At 45.0% G+C, this 17,096-nt stretch overlaps 1 protein-coding gene across 1 annotated transcript; it reads right to left on the reverse strand.

The window, feature by feature from the left end:
- Positions 1 to 1,662: 1,662 nt before the first annotated feature.
- Positions 1,663 to 16,001, reverse strand: HAL (histidine ammonia-lyase). The gene is made up of 20 exons (XM_054803761.1): positions 15,630 to 16,001; positions 15,133 to 15,193; positions 14,944 to 14,971; positions 14,580 to 14,654; positions 14,413 to 14,485; positions 14,262 to 14,328; positions 14,037 to 14,074; positions 13,832 to 13,957; positions 12,382 to 12,521; positions 10,872 to 10,919; positions 9,687 to 9,834; positions 9,506 to 9,601; positions 9,329 to 9,387; positions 8,431 to 8,511; positions 7,491 to 7,556; positions 7,217 to 7,382; positions 4,675 to 4,809; positions 3,656 to 3,764; positions 3,482 to 3,551; positions 1,663 to 2,495 (listed from the first exon to the last, which is right to left on the reverse strand). Exons 1-20 carry the CDS (start codon positions 15,874 to 15,876, stop codon positions 2,346 to 2,348), a joined length of 1,983 nt encoding a protein of 660 aa, XP_054659736.1. The 5' UTR covers positions 15,877 to 16,001; the 3' UTR covers positions 1,663 to 2,345.
- Between the last annotated feature and the right edge of the window lie 1,095 nt (positions 16,002 to 17,096).

The raw sequence follows: 17,096 nt of genomic DNA on the forward strand, positions 1-17,096 counted from the left end.
CTGCCACTAGACTTGTTTTCCTGCAAGCAGATGTTGCACCAGATGTGGGTGTGGACCTTTGTTTTTATAGAGCTTGGAAGAATATCTGAAAGATCGTGATCGCATGGTCCATTCTGCCCAAGACAGCCTTAATAAATAACATTTATGCAGGCAGTTGGGGAAAGCTGTCAGGGTATGAGCACAGGCATTTCCTCTCAGATTAGCATCGGTGTGGTGTGGTGCCAAAGCCACCATGCTGCAGCATGCTGGTGGTGCATTGGTCCCAGGCAGCCGAAAACTGAGGTGAGTGGGAAGCAATGCCCAGCACCTCGTCTCCAAAGCGCCAAAGGCATTTGGTGGCCCAAGACTGTAAGAAAAAGCTCAAATACTCTCTTGCTGGAGAGGAATGGGCATTCATGGCTTGAAACTGCTGATGTGAGGGTCATGCACGATCTCTGATGATGGGAACAGCAAACCATGTGCTTGCCCGACCAGCTCAGCTGAATCCAGTAGCCATTTGGGAGTATGCCCCAGGGCTGTAGTTAGTGGCAGGTTTGCAGTTAGAAGATGTGGTTATACTTTAGTGGGGCAGCTGGCTCCAGTGGTTCCTGACAGCCATCTACGTGGTCCTGCCATTGCGCAGTTTGCAGCACCGTTACCACCACGGCTGGGCAGCTGCCAGGGCAGGTGCACCATGCTGAAATGGAGGAAGATTTGGTTTGATTGTTTTTGATTGTTCAGTGATGATGTTCACCGCGCTAGCTCCCACAGCGGCCAGGAGCAGGATGTAGGTAACAGTGCAGCGGGTAGGAACTTCTCCCCTACCCTACTTCAGCTGGTTTTGCTGCTGAAGGAACCATGTTGTTTAGCCATAACACGAGGCTGAAGGCAAATGGTTGACCTGACAAGATATAAGCCTGGCTGTTCATTCTCACACTTGATTTTAATTAATATCTGATTTTATAGAAAATGGACCAGCTTCAGGGGGAGATTGAAATACACCTGCAGCCTCGAGCTGAAAGGTCAGGGACTTACTTGGCACATGAAGGAGAGGCAGAGGCTGGAGATGCTGCAAATCAGGTACAGAAGGAAGGAGCTGAACTGGGAGCTCACGCACGATGGGTGGGTACCCTGGTTCCCAGGTCTTCTGGCCAGGTTAGATATCTCCCTGCCAGCTTGCCAACAGGCATGAGCCCTCTCCTCAGGGCATGTATAACAGAGCAGGTCTCAGACACTTGAGGGCAGCCCCACGCTAGTGCTTCGGCTGCCCCTTGCTGCACAGCTGATAGCCTGGGAAGATTTCCCCCCGTAGCTGTGGGTATCAGACCAGCAGTGCCAAGGCTGGTGGTTGTTAACCAGCCTTAACACGTCATCACTGCACCATGATGTGAAGTCTTAAGCCCTGACTCTTCCTTTGCAAAATAAAGCCCGTGCCAGAGGTCAGCGTTGTAACAAGGAGCATGCTACAACATGAGTCCCTCTGTGGCAGTGAGGCAGATACCTGGTAAGCCATGGGGGTGTAGATCTTGGTGCTATTGCTTCAGCACTGGTTCACATCCACCACTCCTACACCTCCTCGTTGTCCGCCCCTGGCCCCCCTTCCTGGCCTCCTTATTTCCAAATTAAGTGTTTGCTTTACATTTTCATCATCACGCATGGCAGGAAAATAGATTGCTACAGCAGTCTGTGAAGCCTCAGTCTATTTATTGCAGGTGTGAGCCCATAGCTCTTGGAAAGCTGCATTAAGTGTAGTCCATCACTAGAATACAATATATTTGTTCTGGAGCAATAATCTCCATAGCACATTTTTATGCACACAGGTTGTCTGATTTCTGAAGCACCTGCTCTAAAAATGCACTGGTTGTACAAGAACCTGTACCTCACATATAATCTGCAAAAGAGGGGACAATCAAGTGTAAAGATAATTTTGCTTGTGGTGGAATGAAGGGCACTACAGCAGTTACCTGAACGAAAAAAAAGGGGGGGAAAAAAAAAGGAAAAGAAAATGTGAGAATATCAAACCTAGGCTGTTTGGTATCATTGGCACAGATGAAGAGAAAACAAGCAAAGAGCTGACAAAACAAATACAGGAGGCCCTGTATAAAACATCCACTGGTTTCAGCAGGAGTCAATATTTTGTGTTTGGAAGCTCAGGAAATTCAGTCAAAACCACACTATGGTGACAAATCTGTCTTTCACACGTGAGGAAACAAATGAGCCATTTCTCTACTATCTGTATGTGCTCCTGAGCTAGACAGTCAGGTCCTTTGGGTCACCTGGAGAAACCACGTTGAGTTCGAGTAGAACAGCCACCCCTCAGGCAAGGTCCTGGAAAGGATCTGCTCTCTACCAGAGGGCCACAACTCTTAAAGTTCATCCTGATGCCTGTGGTCATGACCAACACCTGAACTCATTTCCAGCAATCCCAGGGAGAAAGCTGTCGGTGAAATGGGTCTCGATTCAGGGATGTGTTCCCTCCTGTACTTCTCAATGTAAGGGTTAGCCACTTCCCACACCTGCAAAACAAGGAAGTGAAACAGCAGAGTCAGAGGCAGAACAAAAGGTCGGGTGAGGCATCAACGCACAAGTTCAGGAAATCCTGTAGCAAAGTTATTGGGATGGAGGTGGGAATTACAGATCTAGGTGGATACGCTGTATGCAATCAGCAGAAGCAGAGAGGCAGCCAGAGTGAGGTGCAGGGAAAGTGCCTGGATGGAGTTGACAGGGGATGGGAAAAGGTACAGCTCCAGGGAGACAAGGTGAAAGGATTCAAGGCAAAAATGTTGCGTCTTGCCTTGTTACCAGGTTAGCGCTCTGTGTGCAATAGTGGGGAGAGAATCACTGTCACTTGCTACAAAACCACTTGGTCGTGAAGGGGACAGGGAAGCAAAATGGCAGCTGGCATGGACAAAGAAAAAGGGAAGGGATGGAGGCTGTAAGAGCTGCAAGGTTAAAAAAAAAAGAAAAAAAGGATTTTCTTCTCCCATTTGCTCAGTGTCCTCAATTCTTCTCTTACTTATATTTTACAAACAAATAAAATAGATAGATCCCATAGCTGTACGAACACTTGGCCCAGGTTAACACATTTCACCACTGCTATTCCCTCACCCATGTCCCCTTATTGCTTCCAAACCATGGCCAAGGGCCTCAAGGCTGGGAAACACTCACTGCCCCAGGAATGAGGATCACCATCTGGAGAGACTGCTGATTCCTCTGGACATCTGTGGGGTTATAGGACCCTGCCCTCAAACAGTTCAAAGTTGGACCTATGTCTGGACCCTGCCAGATTTAATAATGTAAGCTATTTATTACACAGTGCAAGTTTAGGAACTGATTTCTAAATCTATCCCACTAAAACTAAGGAAACCTGAATCTCAGAAAATCTGGTGGGTTTGCCCTAGGCAGAGGAGTGCTCTTAGTGAGGCCATCCAGTGAACACATGGAGGGGTATTTCCAAAGGAGAGCTGCGGCGTGCTCCTCAGAACAGTCCTACTGCACATGCCTTCTGCTCCACGAGCAGCCTGTGAGCTGCTTCGATGTCCGGGGCCATGAAGCGATCCTTCATCCAAGGCCTGTAACGAGACACATTGCGAACATTGGCCAAACATTAACCACCACCACCGGCAGCCAGTCTCCAGATGGGTAACCTCTGGGGGAGGCATTTATCTGATCTTACCTCACAACAGAGCGCACAAGGTCATAGACCTTCTCCAATGGGGTTGTCGTTCTCAGAGGGCGTAGGAATTCAATGCCCTGGCAAGCCGCGAGCAGCTCAATAGCCAGAACTAAGAAATCAGAACAGCAAAAGGGATTTGATGACCAGAGGGCTGGAGCACCTCTCCTATGAAGACAGGCTGAGAGAGTTGGGGTTGTTCAGCCTGGAGAAGAGAAGGCTTCAGGGAGACCTTAGAGCAGCCTTCCAGTACCTAAAGGGGGCCTACAAGAAAGCTGGAGAAGGACTGTTTACAAGGGCATGGAGTGACAGGACAAGGGGTAATGGCTTTAAGCTGAAGGAGGGTAGATTTAGATTAGATGTTAGGACAAAATTCTTCACTGTGAGGGTGGCGAGGTACTGGCACAGGTTGCCCAGAGAAGCTGTGGATGCCCCCTCCCTGGAAGTGTTCAAGGCCAGGTTGGATGGGGCTTTGGGCAACGTGGTCTAGTGGAGGGTGTCCCTGCCCACAGCAGGGGGGTTGGAACCAGATGATCTCTGAAGTCCTTTCTAACCCAAACCATTCTGTGATTCTATGATTTTCAGCAGGTGCAGCTCAAGGCAAGGTTTCCCTTATAAAGCTCTCCCTGGTGTTTATTCTGGCCAATATGATAAGGTTTCATGCAATGTGAAAAGACTGGTGGATCCACACACCCGAGAGGCAGCCCAGCAGCAGGATTGTTTTATGGATGGTGCTGGGCTAGTATCCAGCATTTTAGCAAGCAGATTTTGGGTGCTCTGCCATACAGAACCTTCAGTGTGCCAGGAACTCGTGGTCATGACAGTCTTAAATCCATAGGAATCTCTTCCAGGGTATCTTAAGTACTTAAATTAACTATGCACTTAATATAATATTTTTTAGATAGTTCTTTCAGATGCATTAACTCCTTTTTTTCTTAAAATATATCTAAAAAGAATGGCACTAATATCTTCATCTAGTTACATATATAAGGTCTGTCTGGAAATCAACATTTTAGTTTTACCTTGTTCCACGTGTTCAATAACTCTCAAAGCTTTTCTTGCAGCCCATCCTCCCATGGACACGTGATCCTCTGTAGCAGCACTAGTTGAGAGAGAATCTACAGACGAGGGGTGGCACAAGGCTTTGTTCTCAGAAACTGCAAAAATCCAGTGCAATGAATGTAGGACAGAATGGACACGAGACAGCAGAGGCAATGGCCAACCTGGGAGCAAAGAGCCTGGTCCACCACCTCAGGTCTGACTATTGCTCCTCTTTTGAGAACACATCAATGTTTTAACTGGACTGAGTAATTTGTAATAAACATTTGAAAACTACCATTACCTCTGAAAAGAGCAACCAATATCAGTCTTTAGATGCAAATATTAACCAAATATAGAAAGACTGCTCACTCTTCCCCCATCTCTGGGGTTGGGTTGCTCTGGCTCAAAGGCCTGATGGAAACTGAAGAAAAAGAGAGGACAGCGTAACTAAAATACTGGTCTTGCCCGTTACTCCAAGGCAACTCTTTGCAAAGAGCATTGGCTCCCTCTGGTTTCGGTCACAGATAGTGCCCCTCTCCTGGTTTGAAGAGGAGAGCGAGAGATCAGCATCTGCTCTCTTCTCATCAGAGCTGAGGCACTTGCAGAACTTGCTCCAGGAAGATGCGGGAGCGTGGTACAAATCCTCTCCCACCCTCCTCACCTCGCTACGAGCCTGACCATGTCCCTCCTCCGGGCATACACATCCAGGAGTGCTCCAGCTCGGAAAGCCAGGTGGGAGACCTGGAGTAAGCGGCACCCAGAAGGGAGGGGAATTTGGCTGCTGGAAGGGCTGTAGACACCATCCGACAAAAATTTGAGGTCGAGAATTGCTCTTTAGAGGAGAAGAAATGAAGTCTGCAGTCACAGTGCCCTGGCTGCATGCAGACCTTTTCTTTCTGAAGCCCAGCAGGATGCTGCGTAACGCCCTCAACAAATTAGGGGCTTCAGAAAAGCAACAAGAGCAACAGGGAGGAGGTGACACCGATTGCTGGAGTGACGCAGTCCTGGGCCAGAGCCCAGCTGGCATGTTCAGGCAGGCAACAGCAGGTCCTAGAAAGGCTGCACGTGGCTACTGCAAACGGTTTGGTCTGGCAGGTACAGCGCTACCAGAGAGGAAGGGAGAGACGCATTCAGTGGCATTGCAAAATATCTGCAAATTTTTTTCAGCTTTATCTATTAACCCTAGGAGTGAACATTAGCTGGTACACAGACACCTCAGAAACTGGCAGAGTGACTTTAAAAATACTAGCTATATCTTGCTAAAAAAAAGGAAGAAAACCCAGAAAGAGCTCAAACTTCACTTTTAGATAAATTCCTGGCTGTTTTGAGCAGAGAAAGACAGTTTTAACCCATGGACTCCTGGTGTCAGTGCAGTGATGGGTTAGGAGGCAGGGCTGTCATTTTCATTCCCCGCAGCAGAGACCACGAACACTCCAGAATCTCGCTCCAGATTGCAGAAGTGAGGTGCGAAACCCGAAGCCAAGCAACAGCTAAGGCTGGGAGCCGTCCTAAACTCTGCCCAGCCAAAAGGGAAAGTTTCCAGCCTTTGAACAAGGGAAGGAGCACTTCAGCTCCTTTTCCAGCTCCACTTCCCAAAATGGTCTCTGGGCAGGGTTTCTTTATTACATCAATTTAGTTCATTGACTTTTTTTTTTCCCTACAGGATGTTTATCTACACATTTATCTGACATCCTCTGTTCCTTTGTCTGTTTGCATCTCTTATAATTTACCCTCCACTCCTAGCGTGTTTATCTTCATGTTGGCTCGTGCTTCCCTGAACCTATGAACTGTAATATCCCAGCGGCCAGCAGGCTTCTTGTTGCCTTAGTCATGAGTACTAGAGGAAAAACATACTAATGCTTATTTATAGTGTGCTCCTCCAATAACCAGCCCTGAGAACTCCGGTCTCCTGAGGACCGTGGAGTCTGATACTGATGGCCATCAAATGGAGACACAAAGTAGTACTACGGGCATCAGGCCCAGCTTTGAGACGAGTGGTGTCCCCGTCAGAAGTGAGGAACAGAGGTATTCCCTGCTTACAGACCAGAACTATTCAAGCAGAGGTTCTAGGTTCAGCAGAGAGGCTCAGACAGATATATGTTCACTGCCTGCAGTGTTTGCTGTTAATTATCAGCCCTGTCTGAGCTGATCTGCAGGCTCCTGGGCACAGAGCTGTCGCCGTTTTCACCTGGAGCTCTTGCGTTCGTGACTGTCTAAATCAGAGCGCTGCATGCCAGTCCCACAAAGATGTAAGCCGGCAAGCGTTCCCACCAAAGTCCACCTAAGGGTTTGCATGCTCAGAGGGCTAAAAATGCCCATGGATCAGTGCAGAATAAAGGTTCCTGAGCTGAAATAATTGCAGCTAAACTCAACGCTCAAACTTTGCACCCAGACAGCACAAAGCACATGGAGAAGAGATGGAAAACAGGAGTGAGATCCCTTTGTATCTACTATCAAATGACAACTGCCCCGACATAAATTGGTCTCTCTAGCTTGCCCTCTTGATATTGCTCAAGCACTCACCCAGGGCAGCTGCAGTGCAGTGTGCAATCATGAAGCCAGAGTTCAGACCCCCTTCAGTGACTAAAAATGCAGGCAGTTCGCTGAGCGAGGGGTTGCAGAGCCTCTCAATTCTTCTTTCACTAATTGCAGCGAGTTCGTGCACACCAATTGCCAAATAGTCTAGAGCCTATAAAAGATGATCTCATTAAACCAAATGTCACAAACAAACAACAAACAAACAAAATACCAAACCAGAAACTAATTTTCTTTTTTCTTTCTCCAAGTGCTTAATTACCTTTGCAGGATATTCACCATGAAAATTTCCTCCAGAAATGGTCTCTGCTCTTTCAGCAAACACCATCTTTAAGGAGAAGTTAAGGCACAAACATGAGCGAAATACAGTTTACATGATAGATATCTGTCAGAAATCAGAATATCTTAACTGAAGGAATGTTTGTGCTAATAGGCTTTCATTTGCCAGCACATTATATTACATCTGCACGTTCACTTTTCAGAAAATGAAGGCCCCATCTCGGTTCTCCTGTCTTTTTCAAATAGACTGAATAAAATGAGGACTTTGATCGGGGGTGGGGAGGGGTGCAAAGAAACACATGTGTTCGGATCCTAGCATAGTTTCTCAGTTCCTTGGTAGATTCTCTCCATGGCAGATACAATTTTAGACAGGTTACAAGCAGTAACGCTTATCAGCTATGCATGAGATGTTATGTATAGCATCATTATCCTGCTGAGGGGAATCCAGCCTTGCTCAGCGCCAGTGCAAGAACTGTGCACGGAGTTTACGAGGCTGAGCCACGAGGAGGCTTACCAGCCACATGCACTTTGTCTGCCTTCCCTGAGTGCAAGTTTTGCTCCATAGTGCAGGTTTCACTCATGCTGCACCAACAGATGTTTCATACAAGTCACCTTCCGTCTACGTCCATTTGGTTGCCAAGTCCCATCTATCTACATATTCAATATAAGCATATAGAAGCTCATCTAGGAAACATTTAACATGTGCTAAACCGCACGCACACATGGTTTCCTTGCCCAGACACACACTTGCATTCATCACTGCAGACATGGAGAAAGGAAGAGAGGTTGCTGTTGCAACCCATGGTAGTTATTGACGAAGCCAAATTATGACTTTTGCCTCCTATGCAAATAATTATATAGAAGAAAAGGATAAAAAAGGACAAGCAAAATTTTACATAGAAATAAAGTCATCAAAAAGATACAGGGTTGTCCGTTGCACTATTGATTTCAGTCATCATGATGTCCTTCACAAAAGCAATTGTATCATTTACAACTCCGTGGACCTAGAACAAAAGACATTAGCACCAGAGCTTAGTATCTACACTTAGTTCATTTTCAGGATGCAGACTGAGCTGCACTCTCTTTCCCATCATCCCAGCCTCTACATCCACACATAATGATGGTATTGTACTTGCTCTTAAAATCAGGAGCATCACCATGGGATACTGCCCATCCTAGATACCCGAAAGACTGTATTTTCTGTTATGACAGTATTGCTGAAAGGGTAATCTGAAAGGGTATGTCATTCTTTACTTCTTTGGGTTGGTTTACCCTAAATGGAAGATGCTTATTCAGTGGCAGAAGCATTATTAGGAGAGAAGTAACCTTACAAAGCCCCCACAGAAAACAAAAACTCTCATTAATTAACTTTCTTTAATTCCATTGATTTAATAGCTTTGCTCATATTAAAATTCACAGGGTCAAGCTCTTCCAGTATGTTAGAGATTCTACAGGTAGATGAACAACCTATCACTCTGGCTGCTTCTGGAGACATCTTTCCCCAGTTCATGATCTTAGCATCGACTCAGAATAAATGCCCTACAAAGCCTACAAGAATAGAAACCGGCAGCTTCCCCCTGCTTCTGACACTTGGCCTCTTTCAGATCTGAACACAGCTCTGTTAGACGTTGCCTGATGGGTGCGTACATGGGAGCAACAAATTACATGTCTCCATTAGCACTAACTTTGAAGTGAGGGAGAAGCAAAATAAAACTGCTTTCTCTAATGGAGTCAGACAGTGCATAGTTGACAGTATTTCTGATGTGGGAACTTCATCATCATTTATCTAGTGCTATGAAAGGAAATAAATTCAGTTTTTACCTGTGGGCAGCAGCGCATCGTGTATGCGTCCTGAACTCGGTCACAGAATCTATGGCTCTCTAGAAGGAACAAGGGAGGAAAACACCAAATATTGCCCACACAAAAGCGTACGCGCTGCTGCTGAAAGACCCAGCCTGACCTGTGTAACCTGAAAGGGTGAAGGTTAAGATTGTTCACCTGCTATTTCTGATGGATGATGGTCAGAATCCAGAAGGGACCTGAATCGAAATGCCACTTCGGCCTGCCCTCGATGTGGGCGCACTGCGTGGATATCTGGTGAAACAAGTGGGACTGTTAGGTTTTGCTTCTCCGGTCAACAACTGTTAAGCAAACAGACAGGACAGGGCCCAGTACCCACCGGTGTCAAAGGCCCTTGTTGTACCCTTCAAGACTTCAAGTGTAAGGGCAGCGATTATGTCAGCTTGTCTAGCAATAGCACCAGCTCTTTCAACCGCTTCGCATCCCAGTGAGGTGATCATTTGTGTCCCATTGATGAGAGCCAAACCCTTCAAAGAGAGAGCAGATGTTAAGCAAATTCATTGCAGCTATTCCACACACTGCGATAATTCCTCATCTCTGTGACAATTCTCCTTCTCATATGAATGAGTTAAAGACCTTTGCTCAGCTTCCTGGATTGTCCTGAAATCATAAAATGCACAGCTTGGCTGAGCATCTTTGCTACATAAATTGTCAATGGTCATGACCCTACTATAGACAACCTTGGAGCTCCAGTAGTTCCAAGCAAGAGGTTTATTTCATGTTCTTTCAAGCTTAAGCAAGAAAAATACAGGAAATCTGTATTCTTTTCCAGATCTTTGGAAGTGGAATCCTATTTTTATTAATTTCTTTTTGAGTTATTAGTTAAACAAAGAAGTTATGAGCATGGGGGGTGTGTGAAAACCAGTCATGATAAGGAAGTGGAGAATTAAAACAGCATTAGAAGTTATAATTGCTTTAAAAGACTTGTTGAGTTCAGTTAAAACTAGCTTCATATTATTCTAAACAAACAGATAGTCCATGGGAGCCCCTCCCTTTGCCTTTAGGAGAAACTGCATTTGGCTTCTTGCTCCCGGTGCTGTTTTACAGCAAGCGAAGCCCCTTATCGGGGAGCCCCACAGCCCTCAAATCCATTGTGTTCCCATGTAAATGTTAATACTTGGAGTGAGATTCATCTCACCTAGTTTTAATGACCTAGAAGTCAGATACTTGGTTCAAGTCAGCTCCTGTTGTGGTCAGAGGGCAGAAGTCCTTGAGAGGGCTTCTTAGACAGTTTCAGGATGATGTAAAGTGTTTTCTGAAGATGCGCCTCTTTCCACCAACCACAGAGCCAATCTAAACATCAAGCTTGGGTCTGACATTTCAAGTCAAGTAGGGTGACACTAGGAGAGGTGAATCCCACTCCTGACAATACTTCATTAATATCATTCTGGGGCTTGATTTAAAATGACTGTTAATTCATTTCAGGCTCAAATTCTTAAGTATAAAGCAACTAGTGATTGACTATGCTTGCTTTTCATCAGCTGGCATCATTACACTTTATTACCTCTTTTGGTTTCAAGGTAATTGGTCTCAGACCATGGGCTTCCAGGACCTGGGAAGGAGTTTAATGACAAGGTAATTAATGAAAAATGTTTTCTGGTAATTCAACCACCAAAACTTTTAAATCTTAAATGTTTCCATAAATAAAAATATTAACAGATTCCTTAAGTGAAGAGAGAAAAAGAGCTTTATATCACAAACATTGAAAATATTTTTTTCTGCTAGACTAAATAAAGGACAGCATTTTTGGCTTCCAAAGTAGCACCTCATTTACCAGTGCTAGTAAAAGAAGGTGGTAGGAGCACGAAGCGAGATGTTGTCGTAGCCCATTAACATCTACCATGTATTAGCTGATGGGAGAGAGTAATAGGAGAGAAGGCTGGAAACATCTTGGGAAGGTAGTTCTGCCTCTGCCCTGCATCATAGCAGGTTTGGCTTGGCATAAACTATTCCTTCATAAATGATTCCCTAACCCTTTCTACAGAAAATCTCCAATGACAGGAAGACTCCTGCTCAGTTTATTCTATACATGTCTATTCCATAGGGCAATCACTCTCGTGGGAAATGGAGGAAAGGTGTAACCTTGATTCTGATTAGAGTCCTCTCAACCTCTCCAACTGAAGAGGTAACACTTCTCAGAGGTGTACAACTGTAACTTCTGGTCCCAAAGGTCCAGGACACACTGGCCTGCGTCTTCCCTACTCCTCTCCCTGTATAGTTCTTGGTATTTCTCCAGCCTACAGTGATGGTACAGCTATCAATCCCTGAATAACGCTGGTGCTTAAATATTCATGGATAGGAGTACACATGAAAGATTCTGGAGGGGCCAGACTTGGAGATATTCAACACTAGATCAATCTGCTGATGCATTAGTGACAGAATAGCAATTAGTTAAAAAATAATTCTATCCTAAAGCTTCCGTTTTGTAGAGGATGCTATAAAGGTTCCCTGTAACCCTAGTTAATCTATAAAAAATGAAATGTCCAAACCTGTGTATTCACTTAAAGCCATTATAAAATCATTAGAATTTTTACTGATAAGTTCCTGCCTCCAATAAATCTCCAGTTACGCTCAGCATTTGAAGTTTTGAATTTGAGTGATCTTGGGTTTGTTGGAACAGTGTTGATGTTCCTGGAGCTGAAGATGTAGGAACAGTTATTTCAAAGCTGGTATCACATCCTGTCACTCTCTCCAGGTCCTAACTGATGTCACTGCAGTATTTTGTATTGCAATACTATGGCGTGATATTTCCTTAGGACTTAATCACATGCTGCATATTCATATCTGCTCCAGTGATGTGTGGGTCAGTCATTCCGTTCTCATGGATCCACCTTCCTCAAGGTAGAGGATGAGCTGCTAAAGGCAACCTGGACCCAATTCAAACTGGTACAGAAGATCCAAAGACTTGTACCTGTTATTAATCTGATAAAAAGCTCTCTTTCTCTTGAAGCTAAATGCAATTTAGCAAATGAGCCAGCAAGCAGAAAAAAAGCAATCAGCTGCACAAGTCTTACATATTTAGCATCAGCCCAGCCACTCTTTGGGGACCACATCTTTCCCTCTCCAATTAATCCCAGAGCAAGATGTGAGAGGGGGGCCAAGTCTCCGCTGGCTCCAACTGTCCCTTTCTCAGGGATATAAGGGAGGCAGGACGCTAGAATGAAAACAAAACCAACTCCTGTTAGAGCTTCCCCTCAATACACTCCTTGGAAAACAGAAGCCAGCACATAAGTGTGGTCACAGCAACATCCTGCAATCATGGTCAATGGCATCAATAGGACAATTCCTGTTGCAGACTGGGATTTGCCCCTTCTCGAAAAGTTTAGTTTCTGGATTTAGTTTTGGACTGGGGGGGACCACAGCCCAGGGTGATTGCATCTACAGCCACACAGCCAGGCAGGTAGAACATCATTCCTCTCAGCTCTCCATCGCAGAGTGACCACCTGGTATGGACAAAGCCACATTTCTCTTCCTTTCTCACTCCACTAAACATTGGGTAACTCCTGCAAACCATCTTTGAGCCCTCTTCCCAACCCACCCCAGCCCTCTGAGCACTGAACATGTGGAAATGAAGAAATGGAGCCCAGGGAACTGCAGAAAAAGCAGAGAAGGGAGCAGTCTGATCCATTTCTTTTTTTGCAGAGTTAAACACTGAATTTCAGCTCCTTTAACCACTGTGGGAGGAGGAGGAGGGTGCAACAGAGGGCAGCGCTGCACAGAGAGAGAAAGTACTCTTTGCTCATCACAGCCACACAGGCATGCCTCACCAGAAGGACTGTTAATGGACATCAGCTAACGAACAGCACAGCCACCCCTTTGGTTTCCCTGCCACAGCATCCAGCAAGTCCACCCAGGTTTAACTGCTTTGACAGCCGTGGCCATGTGAGCTGCTGAGCAGCCGTGTGCTTCTGTGCTGTTGCCTTGTAGCCCTTGCTCATGACCACTCGTGTAGGTCTCAGGGGGTCTACTCACAAAACCAGGCGCTGCTCAAGCAGGTCTGCTTGACAAACACCAACACATGCAGTTTTCTACGTGGTAATAGCCCCACCTCAAAATCCTGGCATCGCAAAAGATAGTGGCACATGCAACAGGACAAAAGTTAGAGACTTGAGCCTTTGTAGAAGAGCTTGCCCAGAGTCAGAGTCATGCTCTCAGTCAGGCTTAATCTTGAACTAATTACTTGACCTCTCAGAGGCTCATCTCCCAAGCTTCTACCTGTTGCATCCCTTTCTGTCAGCATTTCCTGTCACTTCTGCTCACACTCCATGTTCTTCAGCAGAGGAACAGTCTCTAGCCATGATCTTCTACAGGACTGGTCACAGCTGAGCTTTGGTCCTGATCTCTCACAACTACCAAGTCAAAAGACCAACATCCATAGCTCGATGCATTGAGCTACACCCTGTAACGAAACAGTTAAAAAAAAAAAAAAAGGGAAAGGGGGATTTTCTTTAAACATCTTTTTACCATTAAATGCCTCAATAACTTGCTGGAGCGTTTCTAGGGATATTCCACTGTATCCTTTTGCTAGGACATTGATCCTCAGTGCCAACAGCATGCGAGATCTCTCTGGGCTCAAAGGTTTCCCCACACCTGAAACAGTAACCCTCTCGGTTACTAACCCACTACCCACAGCAGCGGAAAAGGGAAACATCACGCAATTTCTCATTACCTGCAGAATGTGAACGAACCAAGTTCACTTGAAGCTCCCTATGGAAAAAAAAAAAAAAGTAAAAACCCAAATAAGTCTTATCAGGTTTTATTTCACGCAAAACAGAGGGAAATACTGAAGCAGCCCTCTCATCTACCCACAGAGTATAAATGTACAGGGTTGAACTGCTCCCTCCTCTTCCTTTCCTGAAAAGAAAGGATGGAGAAAGCCGCCCACACGCCTTACCTCAGCTTACTGTTTGGGATGACAGTCCTGGCAAACTTCCCAAACCCTGTGGTGATTCCATAAACAACTGCAAGAAATGTGCACTGCTGGTTAAGGAGGGATCCTGATAAAGTTTTCTAAACAATTAATAGTTAGAGGTAAAAATATTTACCCGTCTGTTCCTTTACAATCCTTTCAATCACTTCGCGTGATTGTTTGACTTTAGCTTCAGCTTCAGGTGTGAGCTACAACATAGTTTAAGTTTATCTATCATTATTTAAGTTTAATAATAGAAAGATAAACACATAATTTTTAGCCACGTTTATTCAGGATCTTTACCTTTATCTTGTAGAGCCCCTTTCCTAAATTGACCAAGTCCTCCGTTGTTAAGCTGTTGCCATCTAAAGAAAGATACTACACCAAAGAACCACCTTTTAGTTTGGGATACGTATACTTATAAAGTTGCTTACTAATCAGAATAAGAAAAAAAAATACAGTCAAAACTCAGCAATGATGGGAAGCTCACTCATGCTTATTCGTAAGACAGGAACTTGCTAACAAAAACATAGTAAGCACATTATAATTTAGATTTCTAGACCCAGCCAATCTAACAGCCCTTGCTCTCACGAATGATGCAGCAGCTGAACTCTCTGGTGAACAGCAGGATTTGTTACCGAGTTGTAAAATCATTGGTGACTCCTACCTGTTCTGGTTCTCGGTATTTGCTGTATCTGAAAGTTCTGTGAAGGAAAATAAGGGGCAGACAGGATTTCACAGGTAGTGACCATTCGAATGCAGCTGGCAATGTGTTTTAAGAATGAAGGAACACTAAAAGAACAGGGGAATCTAGGAAATTATTAAAAAGTTCACAAAATGCTCAAAAAAAGGATACAAATGAACTCCTTCTGGCTGAGACGGTATGAAATCTGGAGACATTATATCTCCTTCTATAACTAGAAGAAATATCCAAATAAACATGAACAGCATTAAATTCTGTTGTACATAGAAATGAATTTGTTATTCATTGCAATACCAGTAAGAATTCTAATTTGCAGTTATCAGCCCCAAATACATTTGTATGCTTCTAGGAAAATAACAAGGGACTATGTAGTTTATTTAAGGTACACTAAAGGCAAAAGAGCTGCCTGCATGCTCCCTATCCCATACAATCATATAGCATATATGATATACAAATTGTGTATATAGAATCCTGTAGCTTCTATACCTTATGTAGTTCTATACTTAAAAACTAAGGGAGCATTTTGATCTTTTTTCCATAAAAATCACAGACACTATCTCAGATGCAATTTTAGATAAACTAAGCCACAATCTGCTGACTCAGATGCCAATGCTGTCACTCTGCGATGCGTTGCTTAAGTTTTTGCTTACCAACTTCAACAAATTCATTGTCCTCTAGAGCATCCTCCACTGTATCATCAAGATCCAGCAAGCCAAGTCCCTTGCACCTTCGAATGTAAAATTTGACTTCTTCCACCGAGGCAAATCCCCCGTTGTCGGGTTTGTTCTTCATGTACCTTCTCACAGCTTCCTTTCCCAGCCACCTGATCGTGTTCGTGCGGTTTAGGCAGGGCACTGCCAGCCATTCTCCTCGGACGTGCACCGTGTATCTCGGCATGTTTGCTCTCCAAAATTGTCCCTTGACTGAGAAGGGACTGGAGCGTGCGGCAGCCTTACATTTACCATGCGACGGCCTGTAGAGCAGCGTCTAGCTGGAGTCCAGTGACGAAATTTGATAGAGGCAAAAATCCACCCCCAAAATCCCCACCTTTGTAAATAAGTGAGTTCAACGTATCCAGCTGACTTCATCCAATCAAATCAAACCCAGGGAGCACACCCTTTCCATGGAAAGGCAAAACCCCCCCCCTATTACCACCGGAATTTTTTTTCCAGATCACGTCAGAAATATAGAGCTGAAAATCTAGGAGCTGGAGTTTATGTAGCAAGAATAGATAAATAAATCAGAATAAGCTGGAATGCAACTGTTCTAAAACCTTAAAGGTTTAACAACAGAGTTGTCACCTGGCGGTAGATGACAGTAATGAAAACCCTCATGAGGGACAGGGCTGGAAGAGAGTCACCCCACCATGGGTTGGTCATGGCTGCTAGCGTTGAAAGGAGGCTGGATCCGTCTCTATCCAGATCGGGATGAGAGCAGGCAGCGTAGGAAGCAAGCCTGCTTTGCTCAATCCAAGCTGAAGTTAGAGAACATAATTTTGTATCATGGTGAGGAGGAGATGAATGAGTTTCCCTCCATTACCCTTTCACTCACACTCTGGAAGATGCTGCTAGAACAGGGAGCACAAATATGGGGTCACACCTGGCACTGCGGAGCCCAGTGCTGCCATACCACGCTTCTTTTGCAGGCAGATGCACAGTGGAAAGGATGTGGAGAAACACCCGTTTAGTTGGTGCCAAAATGAAGTGGACATCTCTGGTGGGAGACAGCGCCCCAGCAGGGCAGGACAACGCTAGTGAAAGCCAGGCTTGCCACTATTTTTTCCTCCCAGCTCCGACAGCAAGAAATCAAGATTAGCTGGCAGCATGAACTCCAACTGCCAAATCACCTTATGTGATATATGGGATTTTATAATAAAATGTTACCCTAAAACTAGTAACAGAAAACATTTCTGAAACCCAGAACAGGACTTTCCATTGCAATCTGATTGCTTGACCCAGAACCTGTTAACACCAGCTACCCCCTCCTCCTACTCGAGCCTTGCCCGAGAGAGTCCCTGCTTGTTCAGCTGATGCTTCAGCAGAAGCCTAATCAGATTTTGGGAGTGAATCAAAGAACTGCTTACATTTCTAACTTGAAAAATTGTTTTCAGTAAGTTT

This window comes from Grus americana, chromosome 1 (genome assembly GCF_028858705.1).
Source record: "Grus americana isolate bGruAme1 chromosome 1, bGruAme1.mat, whole genome shotgun sequence".
In the NCBI taxonomy this organism is placed as follows: Eukaryota; Metazoa; Chordata; class Aves; order Gruiformes; family Gruidae; genus Grus; species Grus americana.

Coding starts and splice junctions, on each gene's coding strand:
- HAL (XM_054803761.1), bottom strand. CDS start 15,876: ATGCCGAGATACACGGTGCACGTCCGAGGAGAATGGCTGGCAGTGCCC. Junction 14,486..14,579: donor AGGGGCTCTACAAGATAAAG/GTAAAGATCCTG, acceptor ACTATGTTGTAG/CTCACACCTGAAGCTGAAGC. Junction 9,835..10,871: donor TTACCTTGAAACCAAAAGAG/GTAATAAAGTGT, acceptor CTCTCTTTGAAG/GGTTTGGCTCTCATCAATGG.